Source organism: Fusarium musae, chromosome 9 (assembly GCF_019915245.1).
Source record: "Fusarium musae strain F31 chromosome 9, whole genome shotgun sequence".
NCBI lineage: Eukaryota > Fungi > Ascomycota > Sordariomycetes > Hypocreales > Nectriaceae > Fusarium > Fusarium musae.
The window spans coordinates 1,392,544-1,417,592 of NC_058395.1; the positions used below are offsets into that span (position 1 = coordinate 1,392,544).

At 47.9% G+C, this 25,049-nt stretch overlaps 13 protein-coding genes across 13 annotated transcripts; 8 read left to right on the forward strand and 5 right to left on the reverse strand.

Annotated features, from left to right (window-relative positions):
* Nucleotides 1-718: 718 nt before the first annotated feature.
* Nucleotides 719-1,644, forward strand: J7337_011717 (uncharacterized protein; the record flags this gene model as incomplete). The annotated part of the gene is made up of 2 exons (XM_044829253.1): nucleotides 719-1,014; nucleotides 1,071-1,644. The coding sequence occupies 2 exons, from the start codon at nucleotides 719-721 to the stop codon at nucleotides 1,642-1,644; spliced, it is 870 nt and encodes a 289-aa protein (XP_044675928.1).
* Nucleotides 1,645-2,273: 629 nt separating this feature from the next.
* J7337_011718 (uncharacterized protein) lies at nucleotides 2,274-3,505 on the forward strand (the record flags this gene model as incomplete). Its single annotated transcript, XM_044829254.1, has 2 exons — nucleotides 2,274-2,377; nucleotides 2,521-3,505. The coding sequence occupies 2 exons, from the start codon at nucleotides 2,274-2,276 to the stop codon at nucleotides 3,503-3,505; spliced, it is 1,089 nt and encodes a 362-aa protein (XP_044675929.1).
* Nucleotides 3,506-3,936: 431 nt separating this feature from the next.
* On the reverse strand, nucleotides 3,937-4,263 carry J7337_011719 (uncharacterized protein; the record flags this gene model as incomplete). The annotated part of the gene is made up of 2 exons (XM_044829255.1): nucleotides 3,937-3,978; nucleotides 4,027-4,263. The coding sequence occupies 2 exons, from the start codon at nucleotides 4,261-4,263 to the stop codon at nucleotides 3,937-3,939; spliced, it is 279 nt and encodes a 92-aa protein (XP_044675930.1).
* Nucleotides 4,264-4,895: 632 nt separating this feature from the next.
* REX4 (3'-5' exonuclease) lies at nucleotides 4,896-5,855 on the reverse strand (the record flags this gene model as incomplete). Its single annotated transcript, XM_044829256.1, has 1 exon — nucleotides 4,896-5,855. The coding sequence occupies one exon, from the start codon at nucleotides 5,853-5,855 to the stop codon at nucleotides 4,896-4,898; it is 960 nt and encodes a 319-aa protein (XP_044675931.1).
* Nucleotides 5,856-6,155: 300 nt separating this feature from the next.
* Nucleotides 6,156-7,711, forward strand: ESA1 (Histone acetyltransferase; the record flags this gene model as incomplete). The annotated part of the gene is made up of 2 exons (XM_044829257.1): nucleotides 6,156-6,573; nucleotides 6,633-7,711. The coding sequence occupies 2 exons, from the start codon at nucleotides 6,156-6,158 to the stop codon at nucleotides 7,709-7,711; spliced, it is 1,497 nt and encodes a 498-aa protein (XP_044675932.1).
* Nucleotides 7,712-8,082: 371 nt separating this feature from the next.
* Nucleotides 8,083-9,820, forward strand: J7337_011722 (uncharacterized protein; the record flags this gene model as incomplete). Its single annotated transcript, XM_044829258.1, has 3 exons — nucleotides 8,083-8,222; nucleotides 8,279-9,492; nucleotides 9,543-9,820. The coding sequence occupies 3 exons, from the start codon at nucleotides 8,083-8,085 to the stop codon at nucleotides 9,818-9,820; spliced, it is 1,632 nt and encodes a 543-aa protein (XP_044675933.1).
* A 1,203-nt stretch (nucleotides 9,821-11,023) lies between these two features.
* Nucleotides 11,024-12,513, forward strand: J7337_011723 (uncharacterized protein; the record flags this gene model as incomplete). The annotated part of the gene is made up of 2 exons (XM_044829259.1): nucleotides 11,024-11,527; nucleotides 11,578-12,513. 2 exons carry the CDS (start codon nucleotides 11,024-11,026, stop codon nucleotides 12,511-12,513), a joined length of 1,440 nt encoding a protein of 479 aa, XP_044675934.1.
* Nucleotides 12,514-12,576: 63 nt separating this feature from the next.
* On the reverse strand, nucleotides 12,577-13,914 carry J7337_011724 (uncharacterized protein; the record flags this gene model as incomplete). Its single annotated transcript, XM_044829260.1, has 3 exons — nucleotides 12,577-12,749; nucleotides 12,799-13,656; nucleotides 13,713-13,914. 3 exons carry the CDS (start codon nucleotides 13,912-13,914, stop codon nucleotides 12,577-12,579), a joined length of 1,233 nt encoding a protein of 410 aa, XP_044675935.1.
* Nucleotides 13,915-14,944: 1,030 nt separating this feature from the next.
* On the forward strand, nucleotides 14,945-16,062 carry J7337_011725 (uncharacterized protein; the record flags this gene model as incomplete). The annotated part of the gene is made up of 2 exons (XM_044829261.1): nucleotides 14,945-15,206; nucleotides 15,254-16,062. The coding sequence occupies 2 exons, from the start codon at nucleotides 14,945-14,947 to the stop codon at nucleotides 16,060-16,062; spliced, it is 1,071 nt and encodes a 356-aa protein (XP_044675936.1).
* Nucleotides 16,063-16,360: 298 nt separating this feature from the next.
* Nucleotides 16,361-17,789, reverse strand: J7337_011726 (uncharacterized protein; the record flags this gene model as incomplete). The annotated part of the gene is made up of 2 exons (XM_044829262.1): nucleotides 16,361-17,678; nucleotides 17,740-17,789. The coding sequence occupies 2 exons, from the start codon at nucleotides 17,787-17,789 to the stop codon at nucleotides 16,361-16,363; spliced, it is 1,368 nt and encodes a 455-aa protein (XP_044675937.1).
* Nucleotides 17,790-19,119: 1,330 nt separating this feature from the next.
* On the forward strand, nucleotides 19,120-20,155 carry J7337_011727 (uncharacterized protein; the record flags this gene model as incomplete). The annotated part of the gene is made up of 5 exons (XM_044829263.1): nucleotides 19,120-19,427; nucleotides 19,485-19,794; nucleotides 19,848-19,903; nucleotides 19,952-20,060; nucleotides 20,123-20,155. The coding sequence occupies 5 exons, from the start codon at nucleotides 19,120-19,122 to the stop codon at nucleotides 20,153-20,155; spliced, it is 816 nt and encodes a 271-aa protein (XP_044675938.1).
* A 674-nt stretch (nucleotides 20,156-20,829) lies between these two features.
* Nucleotides 20,830-22,537, reverse strand: J7337_011728 (uncharacterized protein; the record flags this gene model as incomplete). Its single annotated transcript, XM_044829264.1, has 3 exons — nucleotides 20,830-22,082; nucleotides 22,139-22,286; nucleotides 22,427-22,537. The coding sequence occupies 3 exons, from the start codon at nucleotides 22,535-22,537 to the stop codon at nucleotides 20,830-20,832; spliced, it is 1,512 nt and encodes a 503-aa protein (XP_044675939.1).
* Nucleotides 22,538-23,082: 545 nt separating this feature from the next.
* On the forward strand, nucleotides 23,083-24,854 carry J7337_011729 (uncharacterized protein; the record flags this gene model as incomplete). The annotated part of the gene is made up of 2 exons (XM_044829265.1): nucleotides 23,083-23,291; nucleotides 23,342-24,854. The coding sequence occupies 2 exons, from the start codon at nucleotides 23,083-23,085 to the stop codon at nucleotides 24,852-24,854; spliced, it is 1,722 nt and encodes a 573-aa protein (XP_044675940.1).
* Nucleotides 24,855-25,049: the final 195 nt, after the last annotated feature.

Consider the following 25,049-nt stretch of genomic DNA (forward strand, 5'->3'; position numbering starts at 1 on the left):
ATGGTAAATGAGTGGGTGGAATCAGACGGCAGGGAGAGGGGGAAGGCGTGGGAAGGTCTAGAGGGACGGGACGTGATGGGAGGCTCATGAAGGAGGAGGAGGCCTTGATGTCGAAGGACTACACACACAGTGAGTGATGCGGGTGGCGGTCGGTGGGAAAATGCTTAATACTTGGGTTACTTTGCTCCAGGGCCTCCTTAAGATTGACTGACCACCTGTGCGTGAGGTCCAGTACCTGCAATACGCAGCCTCAACAAGTTAAAATTTAGGTAAGTACCTACTACATATATTCCGCCTGCTCTGCTGGTTTACGTTAGATGCTGTTGCCTCTAGCCTATTGATGGCTTATAGAAACTTTACATGGATTATGAAAGGTACACAAAACCTTGAGCAGCATAAACACTTCTACGTATACGAGTGTCATGTTTCCTTATTAAAACTTTCATCATGTTAAACTTTCTGTTTCAGTACCAACGTTGCTATTGTATTTCCGATACGTGATCGGTGATAAGCAGCATGGCATGGTGTGGAGCTTCATCACCAAATGCCTGTCGCCTGACGAAGTTAAACGGGAATAAAGAACCATTAAGTCCGTGATGTCAACACTATAAGACAGCACAGTATCCGCGCATATGAGTTGAAACAATCCACAGATCGAAATCGAAACTTACACAGCGGCCTCTAGCATCGAGTCTCATCGACAATCAATCAGACCAAAATGGCGACCCCAGTTTGGTTCATTACCGGAAGCTCCAACGGCCTTGGCCTGCTTCTCAGTCTGAGAGTCTTGAAAGCAGGACACAGAGTCATTGCAACTGTTCGGGACACTACAAGATCAGCCGATGCTGTCCGCCAAATCGAAGAAGCTGGCGGAAAGATCGTCACCATTGACCTGACTGAATCCAAGGCCAGCATTACCAAGAAAGTCCAAGATGCAGAGAAGGTTTATGGGAGGATCGACTTCTTGGTGAATAACGCCGGGTACTCCGTCTTGGGAGGCATCGAGTTTTTTACGTGAGTCAGCCCTTTATTGTTAAAATAACCGAGCGCACACTAAATCCTGTGATAAGGGAGGCCGAAGCCGAACATCAGATTCAGACAAACTTATTCGGTCCTCTATACACCATTCAAGCTGCCCTCCCCGGAATGAGGGGCCAGGGTTCCGGTACCATCATCAACATTAGCAGTATCGCTGGCCAAGATGCCCAACCCAGCTGCGGAATCTACAGTGCCAGCAAGTTTGCTCTCGAAGGTCTGAGCGAGAGTCTATCTAAGGAGGTCAAAGAGTTTGGTATCAATGTTTTGCTGGTTGAGCCCGGTGCGTTCCGTACAAATTTCCTCGAGGCCTGCGTCAAGAGCAATATTTCTGGCGAAAAAGCATATCAAGGAACGGTGTTGGAAGCAACACTCCAGAAGTTTGACAAGGCTGCTGGAAAGCAGGCCGGAGATCCCAGTAAGGCCGTGGACATCATCTTCGAAGTGGCCACAGGCGAGGGAGCAGCAGGTCACCTTAAGGGAAAGATCCTGAGATTACCATTGGGCCCAGATTGCTTTGCTCGTCTAGAGAAGAAGCTTAATTTTCTTCAGCATGATATTGAAGCAACACGAGAGATTGGTATCACGACGGACCTGGACGAGAAGTAGACTGGCATAGCTTAATTCACAAGGTGATCAACCTAGATGCTACAAAAAGACCGCCAGTTCTTAAAAAGGATTACGACCGGAAATTATCAGCTAGAGTCCCATTTGAGTAATCCAAGATACGTCTGAATGAAAGACAATGCATACATACCCATTAGCATATCGGCCCAGGTTGAAATACAGATGGCTTGGTTTGATGTCCTGCACAACGAACTCTTTGTCATAATGAAAGCACATTCCATCCAGTCCTCAAAAGCAAATTGGTTCACAGGTTTGTCAAAACCTAAGTCAACATTTATGAAAGCACAAAGACCGACTTAAAGGCCGGCATTGTGGAACAAGACAAGTGTCGAGTAAACACCATGGTGTCTTTGTTCGGAAATAGCAACAATGGGCCCAGCAAAGCCAGATTGTCAGCCCAAGACGTGTTTACAGACTGAACACTTTAAATCATGCCTTATGAAAGGGATGAATGAACTTTGTAGTCACATAATAGTGTATGGAACGGAAGGAGCTTATAAGGCCAGGTGCCGAGCCATGATTTCTACTGAATATTAACCCAACGCAATCAAGACGAGCATTTCAGTGATTACCTATTCAACATACCAAATTGCTTTTATTATTAAGAAACAATGTATCCCGAGAGGCCACAGTCAGTTGCAGACTTAGTTCCGCTTCCGCAGGGCAATGGTCCCAAGATAAAAGCGTTTGACTTCCAAGGCCCCCAGCAGATCGAGTTCTTAGACCACCTAGGATCAGGAATACATTCTATTGTGTTCAAAGTAAAGATCAGGGGTCAGGTCTATGCTCTCAAACTTGCAAGTATCCCTTTACATACTAAGATAGAGTACAACCAAAGACTAACGAGTAGTAGTTCAGGTTCCCGAGCGACGAAAGCTGGGTCTCACCAGCGCACCCGGACAACTGGGATGATCCGGACGCACTTGGAGCCTTCTACCCTTATTCTGAGCCTTTTACTTGCGAGTGCCGTGCATTTGGCCGACTTCAAGAGACCGGTTACGAAGAATTGGCAGTCAAATGTTTCGGCTATATACTGCTGGACGATGCACACGAAAGAACCATGATGAATCAGTTCGCCTATCTCCCCGCCCACAAACTCAGCTTCACCTGGGATGGCTATCATGATGGTGATGAAGAGGAGTATTACAGGGACGCTAATATTCGAGACATGAGGACTCGTTTTCGTTGCAGCGATGGTAGTCTCCCGCCAATTCGAGGTATCGTCAAGGAGTTCGGAGAGAGCAAAGTCTTGGATTACAAAGGCGCCAAAAGCATCCTCAGGGACATCAAATACGTACAGCAACTCGGAATTACTGACCTAGACCTTGCACACAGGCAGATCATCAATGGTAAGCTGTCCGATTTCAGCACATCCATCACGGTTCCTCACTTTGCCAGCAACCCAGAGTGGAATCTACAGCTCTCACGATCTTGCAGATCAAAGATCGAGTTTGAACTCTTCGCCACCTGCTACAAGGATTTTCGAGACTTTGATATAATGATACACGACTGGAACGAGGATCACAAGGATCAGAAGGACAAGCAAATCAATCTTAAAGCACTGCCCGAAGGATTTCCCCCTGAGCGCAGGCGGTTGAGAAACACTTCGGCTCAAAGGCGCCTCAACACTCATGTCGATCCGAGGAACTACACAAGGTATCTTCCATACCCTAACAGACAAGGACAGATTGTCCAGAGAACATTTCGCGCTCTTGCAAGGAAGCCATCCGTGTGGTATATGGAGTGCTCAGCCGCCGCAGTACGCAGACTCAAAGAAACCGCGAGGATTGAATCTGGTCTTCATTGGCAGCATCAGAATGGACATATCGTCCCCTTAGACTAGGGTTAGCGCTCATTTAACCAGATGCATACGGGGAAGAGTCAGAAGCCAGCGAGTTTAGACTTCATAAAAGAAAACCAGTATTACTAGAATCATAGACTTATTTTTTTAAATTTAGCATACAGAAGTATATCTAATCAGAGGTAGAGATATTAGAGATAAGACTTTAGCTATAAAAGGCATGTGCTGGTCTTCAAGGCCGTATTTCAAAACGATTTCCTCCCAATTACATGAGGTCTATGCCCCAATTTTCAATAACAGCATGAATAGGCGAAGGGCAATATCTTAACGCAGTCTTTGAGTGCTAGGAGTATTGCTCGGATATATTATTGAAGTGTCTAGTCGGTTCGAGGCGACGATCTTGATAACCCACGATGTCAATAAGCAGCTTGTGGTGGATGGAGCAGCCCGACGCTTAGTCACTGCCGTTCACATTATTTTTGTGTCGTGTCTGCAGAGGGCGAGTAAGAGTGAATCTGTAGAAGTCAGCAACAGATTCTTATCCAGTCGATATCGCGCCATACCCGATCGGCCATCTGAAGCCACTCCTCCATACTGCGAACATAAGGATCTGCACTGGCATCTGCCACGGTCTCGTGTCCCCAAACGACCATCTCGTCAAACTCGGCAGTTATTTTCATGCTTCCTATTTGTTCTGGCTCTTGGTCGGCATCGAGATCCTCTACCACGTCCTCGTTGGCACTTTTGGGGTCGTTTTCGGGCGCTCGTTCGACAACAACACCTCGACACTGTTCTGGCATTTTTACCACCTTTCCTTGAAGTTTTCTACCTCGAAAATATGCTAGCTTTGTGCCCTCTTTTCAGTCTGTCAGTAAACTCATGACAGCGGGATTCGTATCCATGAACACAAACCATCCGTAGTAGCAGGAGTCCAAAATGCCGATGCCTGGTCAATTGGCCCATCATGGTGTATACGACATGGCAAAAGATTCGCCACAGCTTTGGATTTGTTCTCGTCGGGTGTTAATGAGAGTATTGATTGCGACATTGTGGTAGTGTTGGTTTGTTCCTTGTCAAGAGAAGGAGACGCGCCGAGACGCGTAAAGAGCTCCGAGGGTGATGGGCTTATCTTATCTCACGCGCGATCAGTCAAAAATGGGTCCAATATATTATTAGGTACTCTTTTAAACACATGAACCCAAGTTGGATACTGAATGAATTGGAACTCTGGTCTCATTCCAGATACTTTTACCTGACGAGAAATTACAGCTTTTATTGTACAAGTTGATCTCAGAATGTCAAGGTGGATAGTTCCCTACCTCCGAAACTCAGTGCGTACTCCAATGAACCATGGTTATCCGAAAAATAATAGTTTTGCTCTATGGGTATCTTAATGAAACTTTGTGAAGATGTGCTTATTTATGCCGCTGCATCACTTTCTCTTCTTTTTCGATTTGGCGCCTTTTTGGCCGCCTGATGCTGGTTTCGGCGCATATCGATTTGCGTGATCAACGTCAAACCCTTGCTTGTGCTTGCGAAACAGCAACATGGTAGCTCGCGCATCTTCAATACTAGAATGTGCGCCTCCCTGTATCTCAACGCCCAGAATCTTTTGAGCGAGAACCCGCAGTGCTGGCTTTCTTCCATTTCCATATTTCTTGAAACCTGGGAATTTGGCGGTATCGCGGATGTCTTTTCCGGGGTGGCTGAGAATGAGGGCGTCTAGGTCATGCTTGAGATCATGTCCAATCAATATTCGGCCTAGGAGAAGCTTGTCGATGTCTGCCTGAACTTCTTCAAAATCCCTTGCAAATCTCATCTTCTTTTGGTCAATTCCACTGACCGCTGTCCTCCAATTTGTGACCTTCTCTTTAGGTTTCACATAAGAGTCGTAAATCTGCACACCATGAAAATCGACAATGCTCACACGAGCGAGAGCTGATTCATGACCGCCTGGGCCCACGCCAACCATTTCGCAATCGATTGCAATGTATTTTCCAACCTCGATCCCTTCTGTGAGTCCATGGTTGATTTTGTCCTTTGTGGAGGCGAGCATCATCGAATTGTCCTTTGCGCCCAGACTGTATGCCTCTGCCAGGGCTTCTGCAGACACATCATTGTCTTCTGCCCATAGTGCAAGAGATGTTGAGGTCCCAGGTACTGACTCCTCAATTTTCGAACTGTGAACACCACCCATTGGCTTTTTGGCTGTCGTTTGAGCTGCTTTTGTTGGTCTTCTTGACGGGTTTGGGAGGGACTTTTGCACCTTAGACTTTTTAGGTGGTGGATTCGTTGTTAAGGTCTCTGATTTGCGCTTGAGAGATGGCTTTGATGCGGACTCTTCCTTGAGTTTTGCCTGGAGCTTCTTCCAGTTGGAAGAAAGCGCCGCCATCTTCTCAAAAGACGATTTCACCCGACATAAAATTTATACAAGAAAAAATGAACTGTTCATTCAAGTCGCAAAAAGAGCACCAGATGGAGTGGGCGGCTTTCTGAGTGATGAGTCTAACAGAGTTTATGCATTTAAGAAAGGATAGATAGGCAACCATCGCTCTCACCGCCTTACCGATAAGAACTCCATTCTATTTTCTGCCATGCCCCTCCAAGATTATTTCCTTCCATTTTCTATCTTGCGACACGAGTCCATTAACGCGACAATCATCAAATATCACCCAACCATCCTATTTCCATCATGGCCGGCGGCACACCTAGCGGCGAGCCCACCGTGGGCTCAGGTGAGCCTCGACTAAAAAGCCTTGCGACCCCAGAGACGATAACAACAGGCTGTATTGCCTGGGTCGAAAAAGAAGGACAACCACGACGCGCCGAAATTCTTAGCATCAAGACGACAAAAAGCGGCAAGCAATTTTATTGCAACTTCGATAACTTCAATAAACGACTAGATGAATGGGTCCCTGTGATTAGGCTCGACTTTACTCGAGAGGTCGAATGGCCAAACCCAGAAAAGGACAAGCCCAAAGACCCCAAAACGAAAAAAGCGCCAGCTGCACAATCCAAGAAGACACAGCCTTCTAAGAAGTCACAAAAGAGGCCAGGGAAGCGGGAGCAATCAGTTGCTTCAGAGGCAAATACTCCACATCCATGGACTGGTAGGTATTTCAGTTTCTGTGCCTCGAATTCAAAGCTGACGTCCCTCTCGACTTCGTAGAATCCCAAAATCGTCAGAAATCTGCCTCGATTGGGCCCGACGGAGAAAGCCAAGCTCGCGTCAGTGTTGATGGTGCAACACCTGCTGGAGGCGACGATATGGATGTAGATGAGAAGGAAGCTGAAGTCAAAAGGGAACCAGCAGAATTCAGCCGTGAAGTTGAGATCGAGAAGCTCCGCACATCTGGCTCGATGACACAGAACCCGACCGAAGTATCTCGAATTCGAAATATCTCCAAGGTACAATTTGGGCGTTTCGACCTTTACCCCTGGTACTTTTCACCTTATCCCGAAATCTTCAGTCAGGAGGATGTGATTTTCATTTGCGAATTCTGTCTGAGTTATTATGGAGATGAGAAGGCCTTTACGCGGCATCGACGAAAGTGCACACTACAACATCCACCTGGAAACGAGCTTTACCGGAACGAGGATATATCATTCTTTGAAATCGATGGTCGACGACAACGAACGTGGTGCCGTAACCTCTGCTTGCTGTCCAAGATGTTTCTTGACCACAAGACACTGTACTATGATGTGGATCCCTTCCTATTCTATGTTATGACTGTGCGAACCGAAAAGGGATGCCATTTAGTGGGATATTTCTCCAAGGAAAAAGAGAGTGCGGACGGATACAATGTTGCTTGCATTCTAACTATGCCGCAATATCAGCGCAAAGGCTATGGTCGACTTCTGATTCAGTTCTCTTATGAGCTTTCTCGCATTGAGGGAAAGCTCGGCTCTCCAGAAAAGCCATTGTCAGATCTGGGTTTGCTGAGTTACCGACAGTACTGGTCAGAGAACATTCTGGAGCTGCTTATGGGATACAATGAGCGTGAAGAGAAGGTCACGATCGAGGCAATATCAACAGCGCTGGCTATGACAACGCAGGACGTGGAGCATACCTTGCAAGCTCTCAGAATGCAGGTATACCACAAGAGCGACCACAAGATTGTGATTCCTGAGAAGTTGATCCAGCAACGGGAGAAGACCAAGTTGAAGAGGAAACGAACAGTGGATCCAACCAAAATTCAATGGAAGCCCCCAGTGTTCACAGCTTCAAGCCGAACATGGGGTTGGTAATTATAGATATGAGGCAGAAAGCGAGCGAGCGATGTATGTATGTATAGATAGCTTTAAATGATACCCCTGTTCCATCAAAATCATTATGTCCATCGGCTGCATAAGCCATGATGCACGCACGCTACCTTACGGTTTGGCTGATGAGCCCCACGTTAGTTGGAGCTCTGGCTGAGCTTGTCTCACCCTACGTAATCGGGGGGATAATAATGCGACAGCTGTAACACCACGACTCTAACAACCTCCATTCTCATTCAATGTTGGCTTTGACCTTTGACACCCAATCGACACCGACCTAAGCTCGAAGAAATTGCTATGTTTCCAACCTAAGATTTCCCTACCTAACTCAACAACATATCTCCTAGCCTCTCACCATGTCACTTCGCATATTGGCATCAAGCTTGCTTGGCTTGAGCGCGACCCTTGCCAGCGCCAGTCCAGACGATGAACAGAGACCTCTTGGCGACTACCATCGCATATGTCCCGACTATACACGATATGCAGCATATCCTCAGTACGTTCTTCTCATTGCGCAACATACCGAACCCTTCTGACATCACTTTCACCTAGCCGGCCATTCAGTACTGGCCCTCGAGAGCTCCCCTATCAAAGACCAAGCACGAAATGCCGGACATTTCAATCAGACGCTATCGAAAAGGTGATTGAAGATGTGACGTCGCGAATGAAAGACCCCGATCTAGCACGGCTCTTCGAGAACGCATTCCCTTCGACGACCGATACAACCGTCAAGTTCCATACCAAAGGAAAAGAAGACACAGGGTTCTTCCGCATGGGAAGCTTTGGGGGCTTCCATGATGAGGGAGCTTGGCAGGGACCACAGTCCTTCATCATAACGGGTGACATCATCGCGGAATGGTTACGCGACTCAACAAACCAGTTGCGCCCTTACCAGCCGCTTGCGAACAAGGATCCAGCCATTCACACATTATTACTCGGTGCCATCAACACTCAGGCCGAGTATGTGATCGAGTCCCCATACTGTAACGCCTTTCAACCTCCACCCATCAGCGACTTACCTCTCTCGTCTAATGGGCAAGAAGACAACGTACACCCAGCATATGAGCCGCAAGCAGTATTCGAGTGCAAGTATGAGCTAGATTCTCTGGCACATTTCCTCGCTCTTGGCAACGACTTCCACGATCATACAGGCTCGACCGAGTTTCTAACCAAGAGATGGTACCGCGCTGTTGAAACCCTCCTGAACGTGCTTACTGAGCAATCGAAGTCGACCTTCGACCCCAAGACTGGCGAGTTTCAACGCAACGAGTACACATTCTCGCGACGCACCGACATTGGGACTGAAACACTCAACCTGAAGGGCGTTGGCAATCCTCTCAACTGGGGAACAGGCCTGGTTCGATCAGCCTTCAGACCCAGCGACGATGCAACAATTCTCGGTTTCTTCATCCCTGCCAATGCACAAATGTCTGTCGAGCTGAAGCGAGCGTCCAAGATTCTTACGAAGGCGGGCAAAACAGCACTAGCTCAAAAATTAGAAACTTGGAGTGCAAAGCTCCGCGAAGGCATCATGGAGCATGGCGTTGTCAAGCACAAGAAGTATGGAGATGTGTTTGCATATGAAGTAGATGGATATGGCTCTTCGATCCTGATGGACGACGCTAATTATCCTTCATTACTGGCACTTCCTCTGATGGGATTCTGTGAGGTCAATGATCCAATCTACCAGAACACAAGGAACATGTTGTTGGAAAAGAGTGGAAATCCTTACTATCTTGAAGGGAATGCATTCAAGGGCATTGGAGGTAGGACTTCTCGCACATGCATGGTTGTACTGCCCACTGACGCTTTACAGGACCGCATATTGGACTACGAAACGCGTGGCCGATGAGTCTTCTCATTCAGGCTCGAACCTCTAACGACGACAAAGAGATCAAGGAATGCATTGAACTTGTGCTCGACTCTGCTAGGCTGGGCTTGGTCCACGAGAGCATTGATGTTCAGCACATTACACAATACACGAGAAGTTGGTTTGCTTGGGCAAATGGTGTATTTGCATCGACAATCTTGGATTTGGCGAAGAGAAAACCACACTTGATCTTTGGCGAGGGCGCTGCCCCGTATGAGATATGATTAACGAGAATGCTGGATCATATGGTGTTTGTGGCAACAAATGAATCTATAATAAATGCTCGATGGTTCCTGTACTGGGCTTGTTAATACATACAAACGTCATGATCTCCCACTTAAGCACAAGCTTGCAAGTAACCACTTATAAAATTAGTGTCTAAAAGTCTCTAGACGCGACCCCGCTAACAGATAACCTACCAGATAAAATTAGACTAACTTTTAATTATAAATATAGCTAAAACTTTAATAAATTTTATTAAAAATAAATAAAATTTTATCTATTTTATATATAAAGTACTTTAAAAGTAAAGAATAATAATAAAAGAAAAAACTATAAAAAATAATAATTTTTAATAGATCTTTAATTATAAGCTTTATATAACTAGCTATAAAGGTTTAATTAAGATAAAGTCTTTATTATTAAATAGAGAATTAAGTAATTAGTTTAATAGTATTAAATATAAAGATAAAATATATAAAATTAAGTCTAAAAAAGTATAAAGAAGCTAAAATCCCCTTTAAGGTCCTATCTTTTTATATCTATTAAGATAGATAGTCTTCTATTCTTATTAATAAGGCTAGACCTCTTACCCTAGGCTGCTTACCTTAACTATTATAATATTTATATCTAGAGATAAGTATATAAAATATTAAATAAGAAAATTAAAGCTTTAAAATAATATACTTTTTACATTTACTTTATTTATTTTAGAATAAATATATATAAATAAAGTTATTCCTATTAAATAGATTAAGTTACTACAGGGGGGGGTATCTAGAGACTTTTAGCGCATAATTTTATCAGGTCAGGTCCTGTCTCGTTACCCTGGGCCACATTTTGAGCTAACGAACTCCATCCATGGCTGTGAGCCTGTGACCACTGTAATAGAAAGGTCCATAGTTATCCGCCTCTAACCCTCACCATTCTAGGCAAGTTAGCCGTCTGAACCATTGACCCTCGTCTTCATCTCCATGAATATCCTTCAACCGGTCCGACATCGCTCAATTGGGCTCGCTGTTGACTTTGGCCTCTATAGAAATTACGCCATATATAAAGGACGGCGACACCAATATCACTGGACCTTGCGTTGTAGTTCTTCTTTGCTGTCTGGTAACGCTGCAGCTTCCCCTCTATGTCGCCATAATAGCCATTGCCCCTCAAAACCATCATCACTGTCATCACCATCATACATCCACGCAGCCAAGATGAAAACGAAACCAACCCACGCTTCTGAATTTCCCTCAAATCCTCAGTCGGGGAACCATCAGATTAATCTGATTCGCGGCTGGCCAAACCCAGGTCTTCTACCCGTTGACCTTCTCTCAGCTGCTGCTCAGCGCAATCTTTCAGATCTAGCTATCTATGTTCCTGCGCTGCAATACGGTCCAGATTCTGGATATCAACCGCTACGGGAGGCATTGGCGACTTGGCTGTCGGAGCACTATCGTGTTGAACGAGATCCGAATCGTATCTGCATCTCTGGCGGTGCAAGTCAGAATGTCGCTTGCATCCTCCAGAGCTTCACAGATCCCAACGTAACGCAGGCTGTTTGGTGCATTTCACCCTCATACCACCTCGTCTTCCAGATCTTCCGCGACAATGGCTTTGAGGGACGCTTGAGGGCGACGCCAGAAGATGAGGAGGGTGTTGATATTGAAGCGTTGGAGGCCAAACTAGCTGAGTTTGAGAAGCACGCCCCAGAAGCCAAGGTATGACACTCGCGAATGCTATAGGTAGTCCGTCAACTGACGCCACTTAGGCGCCTGTGAGTGATGCTGGAAAGTACCGTAAGCATTATCGACATGTCATCTACGCGGTTCCCACTTGTTCGAATCCCTCGGGCAAGACAATGTCTCTCCGTCGTCGAGAGGCTCTGGTTCAACTTGCGCGCAAGTATGATGCCCTCATCATTTGCGACGACGTATACGACTTTCTCCAGTGGCGCATCGACAGCGACCCAAGCACAATTTCGAGCAGTCTGAGCCCTAACGAGCATCCAGAAATGCTACTCCCGCGCCTTTGTGACATTGACATGGCAATGGGTCGTGCCGACAACGATCCCCATAGTTTTGGGCACGCTGTCAGTAATGGATCTTTCAGTAAACTCACTGGCCCTGGGATGAGAACTGGGTGGCTCGAAGGATCTCCTGCTTTTGCATTTGGATTGGCACAGACCGGTGCAACAAAGTCTGGTGGTTCGCCGAGTCAGTTTTCTGCATCTATCATGGCCGATCTGGTTCAGTCAGGGGCTCTTCAGGAGCGACTTGCCTCTACCCTCAGGCCCCAACTTCAACATCGACATCGGATTATGATGCAAGCTATACATAAGCACCTCGAGCCTCTCAATGTTGGCATCCGAGACGCTGGCCTTGTCAACGGCAGTGTTTATGGCGGTTACTTTGTGTGGCTCACCTTGGAAGAGGGTCTCTCAGCCAAGCTTGTTTCAGAAGTCACGATGGCCGAGGAGAATTTAGTTGTGGGAAATGGAACTATGTTTCAAGTGCCTGGCGATGAGGCCTCTGTTTATTTGGACAACGCCGTGCGGCTGACGTTCGCATACGTCCCCGAGGAGGACTTGGTAGAAGGTGTTGAAAGGTTATCAAAGGCGCTTCGGAGGATAAAGGCCGATCCTGAGAAATACAAGGCGCTTGCTAGCACAACGACGAATAGTGATATTATAGATGCCAACAAATAATACAGTATGTTTTCTGCAGTCGTTGCCCTCACTAATTCTTTTTGATGGTCCTTCTAGTGCATTCTACTTCTTCGAAAAGAATGACATGATGTTGCCCTGTCCCTTGGGCGCCGGTTTCTTTGATTTGGAGCCTGTAGATGATGATGGTGTAGGTGTAGGAGCAGGGGCTGCCTTTTTGGTCACTGGGGGAGCTTCATCCTCAGAAAAGGATTCCCAGCCAGGTTCTTGGATGGTAACTTTTGGCAATTAGCATCATAGCCTGGTAAGATTGTAAGGCAGACTTACCCATATATCCTTGATCGTCAAGGATTCGCTTCTTCTTCATCACGCGTCTTCTACCCCTCCTGCGTCCATCACCAGTGCCCGAGATCACTTCTGCTGGTTCGCTCTCTTCCTTTGTGGCCTCGGGCTCTGGCTCAGGCTCTGGTGCTTCTTCCATCTCTTCGTCGGCCTGCTCGGACTCCTTGTCGGACTCTTCCTTCTCCTCTTCCTCGTCATCGTCTTCCATCATTTTTCGTAGTGCATCCTCACGTTCCTGACGCTTTCGCTTGATATCGGTAGAATCTATAGTGGACTTTGACTTGGTTGCCACGATATCAGAGTCATCTGCCTCACCGTCATCAGAGAGAGCCATCGTTGTGTCCTCTTCCTTCTTGGCGCCAGGCTTGGGTTTAGGTGGTCGTGCAGCCGCTTTTGCAAATGATTGCATGATACCGCCAGATACTCCTCGTTTAAGAGATGGCGCTGGCTTCTTCCCGCCACTTGGAGCAGGTGTTCCCTCCTTGGACGATGGAGCTGAAGACTCCTGTTTCGCAGACTTGATTTGCTTTGCCTCAGGCTTCACCGTTGACGTTTCTTGCTTGACAGTTGTCTTGGATGTTGGCTTTGATGCAGCAGGCTCTTTCCTGACGGCCTGAGAGGGAGCTGAAGTGGAGGCTAGAGGCCGGACCGTCCGTTCTCTCCTTCGGGCGTTCGGGTTACTAATAACGCCATACTTCTTAGATGCGGCAGTGATGTCCCCATTTGATGAATACTCCGAGAGTTGGGATGCCACATCTGACAGGAGAGAAAGGTCTTTTTGGGGATGAGGTGAAAGACTGTAAACGTGGATCGAAACTACCTGCTCATAGGCAGCTAGAATATCTAGGAGACAAGTCAATTCGAGCCCGTCTCATGAGTTCTTCTAAATGGGTTCGTACCGTTCAGCTCTTCTTCCCGAGCCAGAGTCAGTGTGGAAGTCGGAACCTCATCTGAAAGGGGTTCCTCGGGCGATGAGCCTGACATCTCAACATCGCCATCAGATTCATCTTTTTCTGGAGTTTTGGTGCCATAAATTAGGTATGTCGCGTGGACAGAGTTGGCTTTTTGCGCATTTTGATAGCTATGAAAGTCATAAAGCATCCTGACAAATATTAGAGCCTATTCCAGAGCCTATTCCAGAGCCTATCGAGGTTCTCGAGCTTACTCTTTGGCAGTGTTGACGTGTACATCCAAAGCCCTACTCAAGACCCGATACGTGATCTACACTCCATCAGTGAGTAGCTGTACTAAGTGAGCGTGACAAAAGGGTTGAAACAAACCGGTTGTTCTTCACTAAGCAGACGATCTGCCAGAAACTTTTTATGTTCGTCCATGTTGCTTTTCGTTTTTTTTTTTTTTTTTTTTTTTTTTTTTTTTTTTTTTTTTTTTTTTTTTTTTTTTTTGGAGTCTTGATATTTGAGTGAAGATTGAGGGAAAATAACACGAAAAATGGTTGATTATGCGCGGTGAGACCAATTGACAAAACCACCGTCCCTCATTAATAAAGATCCATGCCTACAAGGTACTAAGGTAGCTTCCTAGGAAACAGAACAGAAACAGAAAAGTACTAACTTTACGCGTTGGGGGACGCGACATCACGTGGAGTGCTTTGGAAAGGCCAGACGCCAACTGGCTAAATGCATAGCACTAACTCAATCTGACCGTTTCAAGGGCGTTATTCTAGAATCGGGTTCCTTAATCACTGCCAGCGTCATCCTAGCGATCGCGTCTCCAGCGCGACCACTTTATTCTGGGTCTGGGGTCTTTGTCCTAAATTTACAAAGTCCAACTGAGGATATCAAGACCATTTCGACCCCGAAGCCGTCTTCACCCTCTGCATCATATTACCTACTCATTCGTTTCAGCCCCTGTTCGCACTGCTGCGCCCCCCATGGCCAACCATGATGTCCCCGACTCTACAGACTGGCTCACGACGCCACTAACTGCCATTGCCGTGGTCGAAAACGCTTTACGATGTCAAATATGCAAGGACTTCTATAAAACCCCGATGATCACAAGTTGCTGCCATACCTTTTGCTCACTATGTATCCGAAGGACTTTGTCCAATGAGGGTAAATGCCCAGTGTGTCGCGCATCAGAGCAAGAGCTCAAGTTGCGGAGCAATTGGGCAATGGAAGACGCTGTGCAAGCATTCATCAATGCCAGACCAGCAACACTAGAGCTAGCGCGAAACGCAGATACCGATAAGACAAGCTCGAAACGAAAGGCAGTCCAAGATCATCATGAGTCGGGGGATGCACCAGATGGCAAGCGACTACGGTCATCCACGCGACTGCGCAACACTCGCTCCCATCCCTCATATACAGTTCCTGCTGAAGAAGACGAGACTGTCCAAGTCTCAGAGGGTGATGAGGAGTTCCAACCGGAGCCAGGTGAGTTCAGCGGTGTCAAAGCATTTTTCTATCCTAACGATCGCCAGAGGACGGCCTTGTCGCGTGCCCAGTTTGCGAAAGTCGAATGAAGGAATGGCAGGTTTTCAAGCACCTCGAGACATGTACAGGACCTGTGCAAAGACCACTGAGAACTCTTGGCAGTAGTTCAAGTACCAGCTTCAACCAACAACGACCTCAGACCAAGGCTCCGGACCGCCTCCCTGCAATAAATTACTCCATGTTCAAGGACCAAGCTTTGCGAAAAAAGATGTCTGATCTTGGTATTTCAAATCAAGGCCCTCGAATTCTTCTAGAGCGCCGGCATAAAGAGTGGATGACAATATGGAATTCAAACTGCGACGCTGCACGCCCAAGGAAACGACACGAACTGTTACATGATTTGGATGTCTGGGAACGGACACAAGGAGGACGAGCTCCAACAACAGGGCGATCTATACAGAATGCAGCAATCATCAAAGACAAAGACTTTGACGGTGCAGCATGGGCAGCTAAACATGACTCGTCCTTCAAAGACCTGATTGCAAATGCAAAGAGGACTAGGCTTGAGGCCAAAAAGAAAGCCGAACAGGCTGCTAACGAGTCGAAAATGGACGGAAATACAACAACACAGGAGAACCACGATCGAATGCAAGTCCATTCTGCAGACTGGCGGCCTGTGTCAAGACCCTCGGCTTTTCCAACAAGACCGGCTGAAGGAATCCCAGGTCGACCGTCGCATTCCGATAGCCCATCTCCTGAATCATCGCACTCTCAATCCAAGGGCCACCGAGAAAGAAACAGGGATTCGAGCAAATGTCCCCCAGACACCGGCAGGGACAGGTTCTCACAAGACTGAATACATGGCAACCCCTAGCCTGAGAACTAAGATCGCGACTCGTAACTCGGTGAAGAACGGCGTACTGATGGTTGGAATGGTATATATAGAAGGGCATGCATCGAGATACCACCTAATGATATTATAATGGCACAACAAATGTGCCTTTGGTGTATAGATTCTAATGAACAAAAACCCAATTGTACAATCTTAAGTCCAAAAACGCCAGGGATATCCTACTATATTATCATGTACATGTATGACCCATCCTGCCTGCATTGAGCTTAGTTCTCTTTCCAGTCCGTTCGCCTGGCGTCTCCTATATCGCCAGATTTGCAATTCCAGTCTCGGATGTCGGTGTCTGCTCCTTCTGTCGGATCTCCTCACCAGCAGGTACGTCAGGCAATTCGTCGAGCTTCTTTTGCGCCTCGGCTGCCTCCCGTTCGTCGCGGGCTTTCTGTTCCTCGGCCTCCTTGCTCCTCGTCTTCTCTTCTTCCTTTTCGCGCTCTTGCGCCTCCATAGCCTCGAGCTCGTCGTCGAGCGCAGTTTCGTCGATGGGCTCGCCTGTGGATTCGGCCAGAATAGCACTCACCTCGTCGGTCGCGCTACTCTGCTCCCGTAGGCGATCCATAACTGCATCGACGCGCTCTGCATTACCGACCTGTGCATTGAGGCTTGCCAGCGCACCAGAAGAAGCCTCCATGACGTTGACAAGCTGCACATTGTCAGCAGCCTGCTCGAGTTTGGCGGAAACCTCTTCTAATTGGTTCAAAGTCGCGTAGCGAGTAGCTAACGAAGTCTCTGCAATCTTTTTGGATTTGAGCGCAGCAAGAGCTGCAACGCGATTCTTTTTAGTGACGGCATCCTTGGCTGTTTGAGAGAGTTCATCGATGCGTGTGTTAAGGAGGTCGGTTTGGTGCTTCAGACTTTCCGTGAGTTCCTTCAGAGATGCGATCGCAGCGTCCTCCTTTGTGATACCGCTCTGCTCCCCAGAACCCTTAATTCTGATCGTTTTCCCATCATATTCGATGACTTCCTTGTCCCGCGATAAAAACTTGAGTAGAACGTCGAGGTCCGACTCCGTCAGATGTTGGCCTTTAACGAGAGCTGCGGAAAAGGCTTTTTGGAATTGTGCTCTGCTGAAAACACGATCGAATCTTGAGACCTTTCCGTTCATTAGATCGCCCAGCTCCTTCGCAGCAGCTTCCATATTCTTGGCAATGACATATTGACCTGTGGGCAGCTTATCGTCACCCCTGGCAGGGTCTGCCACGCCCAGCTGTCGCAAAGCCCAACTCATGACACTCCATGGTAGACCTGCCCAGCTGCGCTGATAGATGCTCTGTTGCGACTTCTCGAAATCTTGTAGTGGGATAAAGTCCCGGCCGGCAGTGGCTTCGCGCACTACGGTTCCGAGAGCCAGGGGCTGGCCAAATTCCTTGTATTCCAGTGACCGCAGTAAGGAGTCGTCGAGTTTGAGGACGAAGTGATCGGGGCTGGATCCGCGGTGGGAAATCTTGCCATTGGCGACTAGATCTGAGAGGGCCTGACGCCAGGCGGAAATGTTTGCCTGGTAGCCATCGGGATTCAAAGTGCGCTGTGATCGAAAATCCGAATATCTGGCTGCTAATCGTGACCTCGAGATTTGTTAGACAAACAAACAACAGTTATCGAGATATACGGGACAAGGTGAGCTACCTGCTGAAGCTGGGGTCGTTATTGATGAGGTAGTCGGCGAGCTCGCCCATGATGTTGTTTTGCAAGCTGAATCGGTGTATGCAGGCAGATAAGAATTGCAGAAGATATACTGAGGGGGATAAAAAGTCAGGATCCTTCAAACGGCTGTTTTTTTTTTTTTTGTTCACGTCATAGGACGAAAAGATGGATGTTCAAAGAAAGTTTTGAAGAATGACAACACATTTGGAGGATGAGATGCGCGTGGTAAATGCAATGCATACCTACATTGCCATCGCCCGTCCCGTGGCTTTGGTGGGCTACCTAGCTATCTAGGGAGGTACAGTACAGGTTGTGCTAGCTGTCTGTCGCCACCTCAGGGACAATGATACGGTACCCTAGGTACTCCGTAGTGGGGGTCCAGTCTGCCAGTGTAGGTTAACTAGGTACCTAGTATGGACGTAGGTAGATACTGGGTGAGTATATCATTAGATCCATGGCAACCAACTAAATGAGTTCATCTCAACCGTCAACTTACAGGTAAGAACTCGGACAGTACCTAGTTATTAAATTGCTTCGTCGTGTGCTTGAGAGCGCAAGGTAAGGTATCCAATCCTGATAGAGCCCTGCGGTACTCGAGCTCGAAGCCGAGGTCTTCATGTCCCGTCAAGTTTTGGGGGTCGACACAGAGTACAGAACCCAAAATATGGAACCCGACGCTCCTTATAGGGCGTTCTCTTCACCTTGACCAGAAATATAGCGACTTTTATAGCTTCTGATGGGACAACCCTTACCTAGACTTGTGCCCTGCTCGGGACCCCTCAACTCCAACACCCGACCCGACCCCACTGGAGCACATGTCATGTCGAATCGCGGGGTAAGAAAAGGCCGCTCCTCCAACATGACATAGGTAAGGTTAGTAGCTACCTTAGATGATATCTTAGTAGTTTAGGACGTTGGAGGCATTGGGTCTTGGAATGACCTTAAATTTTACGTTCATCATCGTGATCTTTTGATCTGTTTGATTGTTCTTTTTGTCTGATCAGAAAGTACCTTTTCATATAGTAGATACTAAGATATCTTCATAGGTTTCACGTTAGTGACCAACATGGACCAAGTTAGTCTAGATAACATCATTCATTATCTCCAATACCCGAACTGAACGCTTCCCATAATTTCAACTCTGACTCCTCCCAATCTTCAACCTCTCCTATCAAGTCCAATCACACCATCCTCATTTCCATCTTCCCCACCATCTTACTTAGTCAACAAATGAATACCCGTCGCCTGCTCACTACCGCATCCAAGACCCTCAACGTCTCTTTGTCAACCTCAACCTCACACTCAAACTCCTTCACTCCCCTCTTTCGTCCCCTCTTTCGTCCCCTCTTCACTCGTCGTACAATGGCTTCTGCTGCGGCCAAACGTCTCACTGGCAAGACAATTCTTGTCACTGGTGCATCCTCCGGCATCGGCCGCTCCACGGCTCTCGAGTTCGCTCGGACTGCCCCCAAGAATGATCTTCGTCTCATCCTCACCGCACGCCGTGTTGATTCCCTCAAGGAACTCGCTCAAGAAATCAAGAAGGAGGTCGGCGATGGCGTCAAGGTCCTGCCGTTCAAGCTCGACGTGAGCAGCCCTGCTGAGGTTAAGGGTATCGTCGGCAACTTGCCCGAGGAGTGGAGGAACATTGACGTGCTTGTCAATAATGCGTGAGTTCCTGTCTATATGTGTACAACTTCGGTGAAAGGTTGCTAACAACACAATAGAGGCCTTGTCAAGGGTGTTGCTCGTGCCCCTGAAATTGCTGAGGAAGACATTAACGTTATGTTCCAAACAAACGTCACAGGGCTCATCAACATGACCCAGGCTATCCTTCCCATCTTCCTGGCCCGACCAGACGGTGGTCACGGTGATATCATTAACGTCGGCTCCATTGCTGGCCGAGAGCCTTACCCTGGCGGTGGCATTTACTGCGCTACAAAGGCCGCAGTTCGCAGCTTCACTGACAGCTTGCGAAAGGAGCTCATTGCCAGTCGTGTCCGTGTTATTGAGATTGATCCCGGCCAGGTCGAAACTGTAAGCGTTACCTATGTGTGAGCCAACATGATGAGATGCTCACTGCTCAATAGGAGTTCTCCGTGGTGCGATTCTATGGCGACAAGGAAAAGGCCGATGCTGTCTATGCGTAGGTTGTCTTGGACTGGTCAAATACACGGTACTGATTTGCGAGCAGCGGATGCGAACCTCTCACCCCCGACGACATTGCTGAGATCATCGTGTTTACCGCAACTCGTCGAGAGAACGTCGTTGTTGCTGACACGCTAGTATTCCCCAGTCATCAGGTAAGATATTGAATCAAAAACTCGAGTCGAAACCTTTCCATGGCTAATCTTCTGGGCCACAGGCTGGTGCTGGTATTATGCACCGAAAGACTTAGACAGTCGACAGTGAACATGATAAACAGTCCTCGAGACAGAGTTTCAAGCGAACAGAGGTTGCAATTACTATGTATGAACTGTATTAAACAGGATTCTTAGCTATAGATAAGGTGGATCTGGTGACTTGAACAGCAATATTCAATACAAACTGCTATCAAGGGCATCCTCTTAAATAATGTTCGGAAATTTCTCTTGCCCACAACTCATTTGTCCCCGAAGAGACACGAATCCTTGACTGGTTCTAAGTTGCAGGCCTTCTAAGGCCGAGAGATTATTCTACCAACGTTCCGTTAAGGACCCATTCTGGGATGAATCAGGCCCCTGCTGTCAACAAGTGACAGCACCGCTGGGTTACATATAACTGAGCTTCGACAGGCGAGGGCTCTATCACATGACATCATATCACATCACGAACCTAAACCAAAAGACCAGGAACAAATATCATAATTCATCACCTACTCTGCTTTTTTGTCGGAATTTTCATCCTCAGATTCATTGGTTCAGCATAGGGTACCAATATGTCCTTTCCCCAGACGCCTCGCTAAAAATAAATAGAAGTCATCAAAACACAAATAGTAGTGTCGGTAAGCACTTAGCTGCCAGGGCAGGCTAGGCGCGATTGCGTAGCAATGGGTGATTGTGTGAGATTGGAAGCATTGCGATGCAGTCCTATCTAATCACCATAATGTTGGAAGAGAGGCGAAAGAGCCTCGCCATAGTGGTTACGTCGAATGGCCTCCGCCAGTAGGAACGAGAGGTCAAGAACCACGAGCTTGCTGATGCTGCGTGCCCTGTCCTTATCGATTGGAAAGCTGTTGGTTACAACAATCTGGTCGATGCACTCGCACGCTTGCAGTTGCTCCAGACTGTCGCCACCAAAAACACCATGAGTGGCCATGCAGTAAACCTTCTTGGCTCCGCCCTTCTTGACCACCGTCTCAGCTGCAGCAATCCAAGAGCCAGCCTTGTCAATCATATCATCCACGATGAAAACGGTTCGATTCTTGACGTTTCCAACTAGAGTGATAAGGTGTTCGGCGCCTGGATCCTCGAATGCGTTGTCCTCCTCGTCTGAGCTCGCTGCAGCGTCGCCAGATCCGCCGAGAGATTGAGGCTCAGGGACGAAGAATGATGAAGCATGAGACATGGTCATGGGATCATCTTCCACACTGCCGTCAACGACAGATCGATCAGGAGACGGATAATCATCCTCGACAATACGACCTTGGACCAAACGGCCCTGTGTAACTTCAGACGCTTTATGGTCATCATAATCCGCCTCGCCATCGGCCTCGCCATCCGGTGATCCAGCAGGGGGGGTAGTGTTGGGGTCTGCAGCCTCGGCAGCGTTGGGAGTCGCTGAACGGGCAGAGCTGCTAACCCGTGTAGGAGAGCCCTGTGAGTTCGTCACAATTCGCGAGGAGCGAGGGGGGGGTGTCTGCCTCTTAGGGGTAGCCTCGGGCTCGACAGCACGCTCGGAAGCCGGGGGTCCACGGTAGGGAATGGGTCGGTTGGACTCCAACGGCGTGGGTTGACGCTCAACATTATGATCGAAGTGCCTCATGATCATGCTCGCTGTCATGTTACTCACACGCCTCCTGTCTGTAGTAACAATGCCGAAATTGAGCTTGAGAGCATCCGCAAGCGATGTCACCCGCTTGGTTCCTCCAGCGTTCTTGGAGACCACGACCGCTTCGCGCCAGTTAGACACGTTGTGGCGGATCCACTTCGCAAGGATAGGCTCTGCGTGCAGGTTGTCAACGGGACACTTGAAGAAGCCCTGCATCTGCGAGGCATGAAGGTCAACAGTGATAACGTGCTTAACGCCAGCGACACCCAACAAGTTGGCAAGCATGCGAGCAGTAATCGCACCTCTATGCGACTTCTTCTTTGACTGGCGGCTGTAGGGGAAATAAGGAAGAACGGCTGGACGTAACAAGTAAGCCGATTGAGGTCTCAAGCAGGGGACGAGAACCACGAACCAGTGACTTTGTTAGCAGAACCGCCTTTGCAGGCCGAGATCATGATGAGAAGCTCCATGATAGAGTCATTGATACTGGGGCTGCCTGATTGGACAACGAAGACGTCCTTCTCTCGGACGCTTGTCAGAATTCTGACGCTCGTTTCACCCTTGGGCACTGGTTAGCTCAAAGCACGCAGCTTGTTTGACTGCCAAACATGGGCCTGCAAGAGAGTGATCGTGATGGTTGGGCAAAGAACGGTCATGTTGCATAACCATGGCTACGAGCACGAGGGCAAGGGAAGCTCACATTAGAGAACTGGGTAAGCTCAGCACTGGCAGGATGCATGCCCAGGTTCTCGCAGATTTGGCCTGTGAGGACCGGGCAGGAATTGCCTGCGAAGATAAGTGTATTGCGCATCTTGACCAGCCCATCGACCGACGTGGAAGGGTGAAGCTTTGAAGACAATGGAGGAAGAAATAAAAATTGAGGTTGAAGGAAAGTCGCGTTCAGTTTGGAGCTTTTTTTTTCATTGCCCCGGCTCGTTGCACTGTGTGTCGGAAAGCCGACCCTTACTGTAGATTCTCTTATAGTGGGGTCAGAAGCCAATTCTGGCACCAAACCAAGCATGCCGAAGCCGGAATGTCTACAGTGTTAAATACTGTACACCGTCCCGCAGCCATTGGCTGAGCGGGGCATCCCGGAAACTCCGTCAGAGCCTCGTTATTTCTCAGTCAAGGTCTTGAAATTCTTGCTTGATTTGGTACCTACGTTAGCTGAGGTGGTGCCGGTCCCTGTTACCATGAAGCAGCAGCCCCCGGAACCTCTACAATTGATTCCTAGGTAACAACGACATTGAGGGCCAGGAAAGAGCTATCTATTCTCTTGAGTAATAACAGATTGGGCTTTTCTTTCTGCATGGAAATGGGATAGAGCTTCACTAACCTTCAAACCCCTCCCGCAACATGGGGATTCCTCGTCTCATATCTACCCTAGAGCCCTACGTTGTTCATGGCCGCCTTAACGATGAACACGTAGTCATCGATGGGCCAGCATTAGCTTATCATATTCTGTACATCTGCAACAGACATGGTGTTCCTCAGCCGTCATACAAACTTCTCGGCGAGACCGCTGTAGCATGGTTGGATGAACTCACTCGGCGTGGTGTAGATGTGTAAGTGCGGTCGGTGTCCTTTGTTGTTTGGATAAGACTGACCATGACAGCGACGCCATATATTTTGACGGATACCTCCCCAAAGGAAAAGAACCCGTTCGCATGGAGCGCATGATCAAAAGTCTTAATCAATTGAAGGCCTCACATTCATCTGAAACCAATGGTTTCTCCCCGTCGTACTTCTCGGCCGCCAATGATGATGCTCCAGTCCTCTTCTCTGCAGTTAAGCCACCAGGAAAATCGGCATTGCCACCCAGTTTTCATGTTCCTGCTATCATTGATGCCTTGAGGTCTTCTCCGCGTTACACCAAGATAGTAATTCTTGTTCCGGGTGAGGCAGATGCATACTGCGCACAGCATCTGTCGCAATCGGGCGGGACGGTTCTCACCTCCGACTCGGATCTTTTAGTCCATGATCTTGGCAAGGGAAGTGTCGTCTTTCTTCGCGACATTTATCTTGATGATCAGTCCAATCTCGCATGCGCAAGCTTTAGTCCTTCCCACATCTGTGAGAAACTGAAGCTTGCGTCTTCTGCTGAGATGTGCCGATTTGCTTACGAACGAAAACGGTCTGCCCATTCGACACTTCCACAACTCTTGCAGGAGTGCGCACAACCAATCACCGACCAAAAGGGTTACACTGAGTTCTGTCACGAGTATCTGGACCATGCAGTTGCACCAATTCCCACCTCAACATCCGGAAAAGTAATAGAAATCGGCTCACTAGACCCCAGAATATCGGAGATGATACTGCAACTGGGACCCCTGAGTGGCCACATGCCCACTACGAGCGACCCCAAGATGTTTCTTCCCATTCTGCTAGAGAGTCCCTCGCGGGGAAGTGCCTGGGAACAAAGCACGCCGATTCGGCAGTTGGCTTACACAGTAGCTAGATGGATCATTCCCGGTGTTTTAACAACTGTTCAGGAGTACCGGAGAGTCAACACTCTGGCGCAAAAAGGGCGACAGGTCCCTTTGCTGTCCCACAAAGAAGCGAAAGCTTGGTCTCAAGAGTTGGCCAGACTAATGACCATGATCAGAGGAGGATCACAAGTCGACATCACTCAGGCTTGGTACATCCTGTGCCTGACTCTTGATATACGATATAGTCATGAAGTTGGCAAGCGTTCACATTCACTGCAGATCTTGGAAGAGAGTTTACAAGCCCCAAATCTAAGGAAAATTACTTGGGATACTCTTCACTTTGTTGCTCATCTTCAAGCCGCTTTTTACTCGTTTCGACTCTTGAAGCAAGTCATCTCACTTGGACAGCTTCAAAGAATCCTACCAGAACTAAACGACATACTGTTGTCATTACCACACCTGGCGGAGTTTCCTGATGTGGAGAGAACTCTTGTGTTTCTGCAGAGAAGCAATGAGGGCCAGATTTACAAGACAATTTCTGGGCTTGTGCCATTACCAAATGCAAGTATCGACCCAGTGCCAAAAAGAAGTGCCAAAGACAAGAAAAAACGGAGTGTGGGTAAAGATGATGCCCCCAAAAGGCAGAACAACTCTGTCAAGTCTTCGTCTAGAAACTTCTTTGACGTGCTGTCTCAATGAAGTTGAGCATCACAAATCACAATGCATGCTGATACCAAGATCAAAACAAGCTCATTCCTCTTATGTAATTTGTTACATGGTGATTATCGAACCGACGATAAGTTCCACTAAGCCTAGCCATTATCAAAGACTCAAAGATTGAGCCACACGATTACGTCTCGTTGCGCCAGCACCGATCCTAACCCTGACACGTCC